General features: G+C 45.2%; 1 protein-coding gene across 1 annotated transcript in view; it reads right to left on the bottom strand.

The window, feature by feature from the left end:
- E2F7 (E2F transcription factor 7) overlaps positions 1 to 10,755 on the bottom strand; it is a 41,940-nt gene that overhangs the window by 16,406 nt on the left and 14,779 nt on the right. The window contains exons 4-7 of the mRNA XM_015561324.1: positions 7,387 to 7,555; positions 3,106 to 3,396; positions 1,416 to 1,571; positions 5 to 66 (exon numbers count right to left, since the gene is read on the bottom strand). Coding sequence (XP_015416810.1) covers positions 5 to 66; positions 1,416 to 1,571; positions 3,106 to 3,396; positions 7,387 to 7,555 — 678 coding nt within the window. The remainder of the gene's footprint in view (positions 1 to 4; positions 67 to 1,415; positions 1,572 to 3,105; positions 3,397 to 7,386; positions 7,556 to 10,755) is intronic.

Here is a 10,755-nt window from a genome sequence, read left to right as displayed (position 1 = left end):
GCACTTTCTTGATCAGAGCCAGGCTGGTCAGGACATTGGCGATGTCATAGAGACGTCGGACCTTTGCTGGAAGACATCAAACACAATTATGGTCATGCTGCCTGTGGCACCATTACACTGTAGTTTATGTGACAGGTCACTTTTCTTGGTCACCATAGACACCTCAGGGGAGAGCAGTGGGGTGGGATGAAATGACCAATGGTTTTGTCATGAAGCCACCCAGGATTTATGCATCTGCAGCCACAGACCAAGGTCGGTGTGTCCTTCTGTTTCCACAGCTTCACACCTTTCCAAGACAAGCAGGGAGAGCCCTGATTGCAAAAACACCCGAGGGAGGGAAACGGGCTGTAATTAGAGGCTCAGTGAGTGAGATTCTGACGTGTGGCATGTCGGAAGCCTGCCCGAGTTTCTCCCAGCAGGAGGCTGTGGCACCAACTCCACCAGGCAGCTGGGCTGTGAACATGACAGGGAATCCCCAGAGCTTCCTGCAAAGCCGCACTCCTGGGCCCAGAGGGTGTTCTGGGCTCGGGATTCTGAGGTACCGCTGTGCTGAAGGCAGGCAGTTCCTCACCTGAAGTCCCAGCCTCTGGCCATCCAGAGGGGAGGGGTGGGATGTACAATCCTTGCGTCTTAAGCGGTTTGGGGAGACACATTTGAAAATGCATGGACCAGAAGAGAAATTCAGAAGGGGTGGTAACACAGTAAATAGGCAGGTGATGCCCAGAAAGTAATTTCTATTTAAGAAATCAATTTACAGGTAGGAAACCCACTTGACTTCAGGGCTAAGATAAAGCAAAGAACATTGATGATTGTCTAGAAATAGCAAGCATTCATCCCAGATGCAATTTTCTTCCCAACAGGGGGAGAGCTTAGATTTTGTTTAGTCATTTCTCCCACAGGATGGCTGTAATTCCAGCTGGAAACACAAACAAACAAGGTATGTTGAGCTCACGCCTCCCCAAGGCTTGGAAGGACTACCAGCAGCCAAGGGCCTCTGGCTTGGGACCCACGCTCGACAGAAAATAGGAAACTCAGAAACGCTCTCCTTGTCCGCAGCCATGTCCCACCACCCTTCCCCGACTCTTGGGGTGGTGGGGGAAGGGGAAACAAAACGCAGACATTCTGTCTTGGATGCTGCGATACTACAGAGAAATGCAAAGTATCTTACACCCACCCTGACCTGCATTTGTGGATGGCACTCTGCTTCCACTGTCCACTCTAACTGCCAAGGAGACGTCAGTGGGAATCCTAGCAGGTGACTAACTTACCTCTTACAGCCCCAAGGATTCTGGGATGCAGGAAGGAGTGCACTTCTCCAAAAAACCATTGTTCTTTTACTTTCAGAGGCAGAAACATCACCGTATGAATCCCGCCCTCCCTGGGCTGGCAAGGTGGGTTCAGGTGAGGGTGCTTACTTTTAAATTTACTGTGGTCCAGCACATTCTGGCTTCCTTCTATCAGGATTTTGGCAGCCACATCGAGAGTAACAATCTTGGTTTTAGAGACGAGGAACAGCATGACAAACTTCTGGCTCATGATTCTCAGAGACTTGTCTTTTCTGTTTGCAGATGCTACAAAGGGAACGAAACAAAGGCATCAAAAAAGATAATTTACCACAAGAAAGACTCTATTTACAGTTTGCCAGAATGATCTGACTCTGCTAGTGAATGGAAAGATCACTTCTGTTACAGAGAAAAGCCGTCTGGACACACAGTCACAGACGATGGCTCAAAAAGACACGGCGGATTCTCTTGCTGCCCATAAGATTTCCGTAGGAATAGACGCTGAAAGGCGAATGTTAACCCAGTCTTGCTCAGTGGATAGAGCGTCAGCCTGCAGATCAAAGGGTCCCGGTTTAATTCTGGTCAAGGGCACGTACCTCAGTCGGGGCGCGTGCAGGGAGCAACCAATTGATGTGTTTCTCTCACATCGATATTTCTCACTGTCTTTCCCTCTATCTTCCACACTCTCTCTAAAAATCAATGGAAAAATATTCCCGGGTGAGGATTAAAAAAAAAAAAAGTGGGTGTGTGGGGGGGGGCGGGAGGGGGGATAGGGTAGGGATGAGAAACTGTTTTCAGACATCCACTCTGACCTCAAAGGCAAGGATTCTATTTTAATTTCTGTGCCCACAATACAGGCAAACCTTGTTTAGTGCACTTCACAGATATTGTATTTTTTTTACAAATTGAAGGCAAGAACCCTTCACCAGCAAAAAGATTACAACGTGCTTTACAGTGATGGTCTGGGACCAAACCCACACTGGCTCTGAGGCATGTCTGTATCCAGCATGTCCCGTAATCACAGCAGATGCCCACCTCTTCCATTTCTTTTCAGAAATAAACTGTAACTAAATAGGAGAGCTGATGAGATGTGTGCTGCTGAGGACGGCAGGCAAACCATCCCGACAGATGGCTGTCTCCCCTGGTTATTAAGATACAACTGGCTCATGGGCTGGAACTAAAAGGCATGAGGCAGTAAACGGAATGAAAACCAGGCCCACCTTTCCATTCCTGTTTCTTAAATTTGCAAGAGAAATGTGAGTGATACTTGCACTTGATCATCTTAGCAAGAGGGAGTAGGGAGAGAACGATGAGGACCAATGGTTAAGACAGGAAGAGGATAAATGAGTCAGGAGGGGAAGACCAATGTAGGCGTCAGTGAAAAACATTCTGCATCCAGTGTCTAGCCTTCTAATCAACATTTGCTGCTAGTGGGGTTCTTTTCTATATAATCTACTACCATAAATTAATTTATTTCACAAATTAATTTCATTGTAACGATAACTTTTTTCAGAGCAAATTTTCCTTAAAGGCTCACAAACAGAAACCAACATGGGGCTGTCAATCTGGAATGGAAGCTCCGTTAGCTATCTGCGGTCCAAACACCAACCACCAAGTGATCTGCCAGTAGACAGGTTTTCAGCGAGGGTGAGTGGGTAACCCAGCGGGGGAGCCATCTGTCTGCCTTTCTTCAGTGGAGAGAGTAAGAGGACACCTCCCTCCAGGGTTGTCAATCTGTCACTTCCCATCTCAGCAGTGAGTCTCTCCAGAAGAGACCATCCCTGCCTCTCTGCTATTACCCACGTGGTTACAATGAACTCACAGGAGGGACAGTCGGGCTCCGAGAAATCCAGCAACTGTTGATCATGGGGATCTGCACAGCCATCTTTTTTACGTTCTCCAAATTTGTAATCCATCAGGTCCAGCTCCCTCTGCTGGAGGGATGCCATCTGCTCCTCATACTTCTGCTCCTCTCCTAGTCTCTGGAGGTTCCGCAGGGTCCTCGGCAGGCTGTGCCGTCCGTGCCAGCCATACTGGTTCTTGGCCAGCCGGCTGACCAGGTGCAGTGACTCCAGCACGTTCACAATGTCATAGATGCGTCTCCTTTCAACGCCTGTTTGAAAGACAGAAGCCAACCATCATCGTGCAGACTTTTCTGAGGATAAATTCCTTGAGAGCCTGGAAAGTAGTTCATGTCTGTGAACTACTTTGCGTGATGCCCAGTGGAATGCCCATCAAGTGTGGCTGTGCCACAAACTCACCCCTTAAAAATGCAAGTAACAGAATTTTATTTTTCTTTCCTTTTCTTGTGATCTAACCCCCAGTAGGATAAAACATCCACCCAGAGATGGCTGACATCCTACCTGTATTACCCGCAGCAGATGTCTTTTCTTTAGCCCTGTTAGCCTGTTACAATGGGTGGGACTGAGCAACACAGGTGCTAGCACGCCCGATGGACACTGGGTGAATGCTGGCTGGCTGATTTAGACTTATAGTCCTAATTATGCAGACTATACAATAAACTGTGTCCAAGAACAGACACCTTGTCTGGACAATCCTTTCCTTTCCTGGAGTTTGAATGATGTAAAATAATTATCTTGCTAATTCTCTTAATGGTCCAATAAGGAAAACAGATGGTAAGTATTTTGTGTCCTATTTCACACTGGAAACTTAGGAGTCAAGAGTTTGGGCCCCTTCTCAAGATGATGGATGAAGCCACAGTTAGGGCTGGAACAACACCTGAGTACGCCCTGGTTCACCATGGCTACACAAAACTCTCCCGTGCTCTCCTTCACCGCATCCTGCCAAGTAGCCCAGTGACACAGAGACTTCGTGTACAGTACGGACGGACCAGCAAGTTCATCAGTTCCCTAACCCTTGCCCAATACTCTGCCCAAATAGCTAGGATTATGAGCCATCTACTGAATTTGCCAAAAATATTTATGGTGCTTAGTGTGGGGATTTGGGGGTTAGACTGCCTAGATTTGAACCCCCGTGTTGTCTGTCCCAATTGGTGACCCTGAGTAGTGACCTAACCTGTCTGTGGCTTAGTATTTATCTCATAAGATGAGGAGGGTTCGATGCGACCACAAACATGAAGAGTCTCCAACATATGTTCACTGTTTGGCACTTTCTGCGTGGCACTGGGGCTACCTCAGGTTGCTGCTGGGATCAGAGGATTAGTGGAAACAGATTTAAAAACCTCCTCTGCAACAGGCCCTCGGGCTTCTAGAACCACCTCCTCCTTTGCTCTCATGTAAGTATCCATAACAGAAGCCTCCAGGCACCTTGGAGAAAACCAGCCCAGCTACAACCAGGCCTTCTTTCTGTGCACTTGCCAGGAGCTGTAATATAATCCGGGCAGACTCAGTGAATGCAGCATGTGGCCCTGCAAAGACTTAACAGGAGAAACAGACTGAATTACAACGAGAAGCCCGGAGCCAAGAGGAAGTTCATCACATGCATGAGGAGGCATTTCACAGCCCGTCAGAGCATTTCAGCTCCTGACCCTGAAAGGCTCCTCACCCCGCGTGTCGGTGCCAGATGTCTGCCGGAAGTTGGTGCAGGGCCGTCAGCAGCCCCCTGTCCGACCCCTGGGTTCCTTGCTCCAGTCTGTTTTCCTATATTAACACATCATGTTTAGAGTATAACATTCTATACACCTTCCCATTAGAAATGACATGTGAATGCAACTGAAACACCCCAGGGCCAGCCATATGCCCGGCTGTTTCGTTGTTTTGTATTAGATACAATCTGTTAAGTCTCCATCTAGTGGCTCGACATCCCAAGAGGGGAAAAGAAAGGAAGGTTCTGACCACCCGGAGAGTAAGACATTTAATGTGCACAACAGGTGTAGCAGGTGACGCTGGTCATGCACCCACCTTTTCTATCGGACTGAGTGTGCCTGTCCACTGGCTGGTGCACTGAAGAGTCCCATTTCCCAGGTCTCCAGATTTGCCAGTTACTCTGGGCCTTGTCCTGCCAGGGAGGTTTTCCTTGGCACCAGCCTTCCTCTCCTTTTGTATCCAGGCAAAACTATTCACGGCATTAGTTATGCCATCAGGATTTACCAATTCTTACCAGGCCTCCCTTCATCCCCGACGGAGCTTACCAAGGATACCTCAGCCTCATACACTATTTTCTTGGGCCATGCTATTTTCCATCCACTAAAGTCCTCCTAGCTCTTTGACTTCTTACCTATGATATCCATGTCCAATCTATATGGGACCGGACCCTGGGAAACTGTGCGATTTGAATGCTCTGCACATCCTTGGTTAAAGTATGGCCTAACAGCTTGTGACCTGGGATGTAGCAGGGAGTTTAGACTCAACCCGAAGAGTCGGTCACCCCTGAAACAATTCCCGGGAGGAATTGTTTGACCTTACATGAAGAGAGATGGTAAGGTCACGTGGCAGGTCTGGGTGATGTGAGGCATTAGCCAGCTGTTGCAAAAATCCCTGGTTCTGCCCCATGCAGCCATGATGCGGGGATCTGCAGAATGACCTGCAGCCCCGAGCAGGAGTCTGTCCTGTGACACGGCCTTCCTACCTCCAACCGTTCGTCTTCTGCACTGACATCAGTGCAAGGTCCTGACTTCCTGAGTCCCAGTGAGGACACTGATTTGTTGTTTTACCCTCATCCTCTGTGAGACGAGTTTCCAGGATGCTGTGCCTCCAATGGGTCAAGCCTCTCCCTCCCCAGCTGGGTCACTCTGCCCTTCTTGTCTCATGGCCCTCAGGGCCAAATACTGTGTTCCCATTTCTGAATTTCAAAACGGATCCCCAAGCAAAACGCTCTACTCCCCCTTCCTAATTGCAGAGGTTGAACAGACAGCTTAGGGAAGAGGGGTACAAGGGAAAGCTTCCATGTAACAGTAAGAGCCACCCATGCCAGGGCCCAAGTTAGGCACCTTACTGACATTTGTCTCATGGCCCTCAGGGCCAAATACTGTGTTCCCATTTCTGAATTTCAAAACGGATCCCCAAGCAAAACGCTCTACTCCCCCTTCCTAATTGCAGAGGTTGAACAGACAGCTTAGGGAAGAGGGGTACAAGGGAAAGCTTCCATGTAACAGTAAGAGCCACCCATGTCAGGGCCCAAGTTAGGCACGTTACTGACATCATCCCAACCTGGCTGTTTCTGCCAGGTAGGTGCGATGGTCCCAGTGAGAAAAGGTTGATTAACTTCCTAAAACTCCCAGGGCCTGTCAATTGGAGAGCTGGGCTTCCAATCCAGCCTTCCCTGACCCAAAGCCCAGCCTGGGGTCTTCCCATCACAACCCATCGCATCCTCACTATTTCCGTTTCCAGCAAGCACAATCTCTTTAGCCATCGGTGTGAATAATTCAGACTGACAATTGTCTACTGGTGCATATTTCTCTGGACTATGGGAAGAACTAGAACTAATAAACAAATTAAAAATATAATCTATCAAAATTCTGTATGTAAAACCTCCTAAGGAGACACCCTCCACCCGCAGATCTTTGTGCTTCCTGCTTATTTAATGATTTGTCAACAATATGTTCATCCTGAAACCAACTGCCATCCATGTCCACTAGGGGTCTGTATTCGGAAGCTGCCGGACTTCTTTACAGAACATACGGCGTTGCACATTATACACACCCTCCCGTGTGAACACACGCATTTCTTTGTTATAAGGTTGAGCTGTTTGAGTTATGACCAGATGTGCTTTTCCTACTTTGGCAGGCTTGTTGTGAACAGCACAGAAGAAGGCTTCAAACATAATGCTCTTGCTCTCAAATCTTGCTTTATGATAGAACTAACACCAATTCTGAACCCTTAGCAGCGTTATTGTAAAAATAAAGAGCAGGATATTTCAAAGCATTTTTTAGTCTGGCTGAAATAAGATGAAATTAAAATAGGAGATAGGGCTCTGTAATGTGAGTCTCGTCAAAGTGTTTTTTAAGCTTAAGAAAACCAAATTCTTGTTGACCCTCAGGCCTAGAAGGCCCCTGCAATCCTACGCTGAACGGTCACGGCAGAAGGAAGCTCTCCCGGCCCCTTCCTCACCCTTTTGGAGGGCCTGCCCCGGGAAACCAGTGTCCCACTATACCTGGAGACAGACCTAACCGGATGATACATACCAAGACTGACAGCCACTTCATCTAGGGAGATGGTGGTTTTCTCAGCTGACAGGGGATAACTCGGATAGCGAGCTAGAAACTTCTGGCACAGGAGTCCTAAACTTTTCTGTTTTCTGCTCGGCCTGCGTTTCTCAAATTTCTCCACAGCAACATCCCCCACAACACGAAGCTACAGAGGGCAGACAGAAGGGAGGGAGGAGACATCATGGTTAACATCCTAACAGAGAAATTGCAGTGGGCAGTCCTGGCAAGTTGGGGGGACATCCCATCCCATCACATCCTAGAGTCTAGTTAAAATACACTTCCTAAACGAATTTTCTTAGCATTCTACCTATTACCTTCTCTAGACTGAATTTTTTGTCCTTTGCAATTTGAGGCCAAGCGTACGGGTTAAAAGTGTAAACAATGAATAATGCGGTCATTTATAGGTTGCTAGAGTCTTACTGACAGGGTGTTTGTTGGACTGTAGGCAAGCATCACTAAGAGCTTGTTGGAGATGCAAAATCTCAGGCCTCATCCGAGAACTGGTCCATCAGAATCTGTCTTTTCATAAGGTCATGGGTGATTTCTATTGACATGAAATTGAAGATGCACTGGTCTCCACTGTATCATTAAACTGTTTTGTAAGTTTACTAATTTCCAAGGGTTGGTGGAAATGAACAAGAGCAGCCAAATCTTATTCTTATTGTAAGTACACAAAACTAGTGTCCCTGTCTCATCAACCCACATTTCAAAAGGGCTGAATTCAACCCAAGAAAATAAAACGTTTTTCAGTGAACATATTCAAGCACTAGGATGATCTCAATAGCTTCAGAAAAAAACATTTAATACATTTAACAACCATTCATGCTTTACAAAAATGCTCTTAGACAACTAGGAATGGAGAACTTGAATAAAGTGTATCTATAAAAACCCAACTGAAAACAAGTCTTCAAGAGAAAACCTTGGAATTACCCCTTTAAAAATCAGGGACATGATAAGGATGCTCCTCTTCTGCACCATACTGGAGATAGCCAGTGGATGAGGGCAAGAAAAAGAAACTGAGGCACAGGAATTGGGAAGGAATAAATAAGCAAAACTTTCATTCTGCAGAACACATGATTGTTTACATGAAAAATATAAGCTAAGCCTGACAAATTATTAATAATAAGAGAATTTAGAAAGCTCCTGAAAAGACAAAACTCTTTTAGGAAAAAATCTAGCAAATATTTATTTGTATAAAATATGAAAATTTGCATCTTTAAGGAAACAGATAGGAGGACTCAGTACCATAAACAGATTAATTCTCAAATTAATCTACATGCAATGCAATTACAATTAAAATCCAATCTAAAGTACATATGGGAAAAAAAAAGGGCAAAGCATAGTCCACATATTCTGAAGGAAAAATTGAGGTTCCTGCTTTGCCTGATATGAAGGCTTATTACAACACTAGAGGCCCAGTTCATGAAATTTGTGCACTCAGGGGTGGGGGGTCCCTCAGCCCGGCCTGCACCCTCTTGCAGTCCGGGAGCTCTTGGGGGATGTCTGACTGATGGCTTGCTGCTCGTGGGGAGCGGGCCTAAGCCCCCCTGAGGGGTCCCGGAGTGCGAGAGGGTGCAGGCCAGGCCGAGGGAACCCAACGGTGCACGATCGGGGCCGGGGAGGGACGCAGGAGGGCTCCAGATGTGTTCAGCCCATCTTGCTCAGTCCTGATCGGCTGGGCCCCAGCAGCAAGCTAACCTACCGCTCAGAGCATCTGACCCCTGGTGGTCAGTGCACGTCATAGTGAGCGGTTGAGCATCCTTAGCATATCATTACCATATTACACTTTGATTGGTTGAACAGTCGACCAGATGACCGGACACTTAGCATATTAGGCTTTTATTATATAGAATGGTATTGGTGGAGGGACGGACAAATTGGCCAATGGAACAGAAAAGAGCCCAGAAACAGATACTCACACAAGTGAAACTATGATATGTGACAGGCGTAGCACTGCCAACTCCAGGGAAGAGGAAGAACTGAATACATGATACAAGGACAAGTGATTATAAGAAGCAACATAAAGAGAAAAAAGGCAAGCACCAATTGAAATGTAACATGTATAACTGGTACAGGTTTAGTTTCACGAATATATATAATAAACCCTACAAACCAATAAAAATGAGCAAAGAACACAAACAGGTATTTCACAGACGAGGAGAAAACATGATAGCTAGTAAAGATATGGAAGAAAGCTTAACCTCATTAGTAACCAAGGAAAAAGCAAATGGATGCCACACTAATATACAATTGTACACCCACTGGATTGGCAGAAATTAATAAATTTGAGAATTTCAAGTGCCAGAGAGGATATGGATCAATATATGTTTATACATTACTGGTGGAAACAAACAGCTCTTGGTAAAACAATCTGGCACGATCTTATGGGTAATTGAACATCCAATAACCTAGTAATTGCACTGTTAGGTATATACCCTAGAATAGTTCTCAAACTTTGTGGTCACAGGATCCCTTTATATTCTTTAAAAAATATTGAGAAATATCTTTTTAAAAATTGGTTCTCTTTTTGTTTTTTTTTTACTTTTTGGTAGAACAGTTGGTCATATAAAATACACTTATCATGTATGTAATGTCTTTAATACCCATGACTCTACCTCCCAACCAATCCCCAAACCAGAACAATACTATTAATTTACATTTTTATAGATTTTTTAAAAATCCACCAAAATGAAGCAAACTGGAAGAGAAATAACATTCCAATCTGTGAGCAACTTTTCTTAGCAAGTCTGGGAAAAAGTTTGATGGGAGAGTGAAAATTATTGACCACTGATTTTTTTTTTTTAAGTATAGATATGCGCTTACTTAATAGCTCTGGTTCACCAGAAGACATGTAATTTAAAGATAACTTTAAAGCCCAAATCAACAAACTGAACATACATGAGAATAATAAAATTTCCCAGGTCAAAGACATTTAGATTAAAATTATCCTTGCCTGGCCTGCGTGGCTCAGTGGTTGAGCATCAACTTATGAACCGGGAGGTCATGTTTTGATTCTGGTCAGATTGCTCCCCCGCTTACTCCCTTCCTTTCTGAAATCAATACAAATATATTAAAATAAAAATTCTTAAAATTGGAGCAAAATTAAATCCACAGCAACATTTATAATAAAAACACAAATTCCCCCATTAAATCAAAGTATTAAATATCATTGCTTAAAAATGGATTTTTAAATGTGTATTGGTTAAGGGATCATTATAAAAAAAAAGTGTCCCCTATTATCTGTGTCCAGACAATAGGGTGCTGAAGGCCTGGGGCGGGGGCAGACTAGAGGGAGTCAATGGGGGGAAAAGGAGGCATATGTAATATTTTTAACAATAAAGAATT

Source organism: Myotis davidii, unplaced genomic scaffold, assembly GCF_000327345.1.
Source record: "Myotis davidii unplaced genomic scaffold, ASM32734v1 scaffold54, whole genome shotgun sequence".
In the NCBI taxonomy this organism is placed as follows: domain Eukaryota; kingdom Metazoa; phylum Chordata; class Mammalia; order Chiroptera; family Vespertilionidae; genus Myotis; species Myotis davidii.
This window is presented reverse-complemented; position numbering and strand designations above follow the sequence as displayed.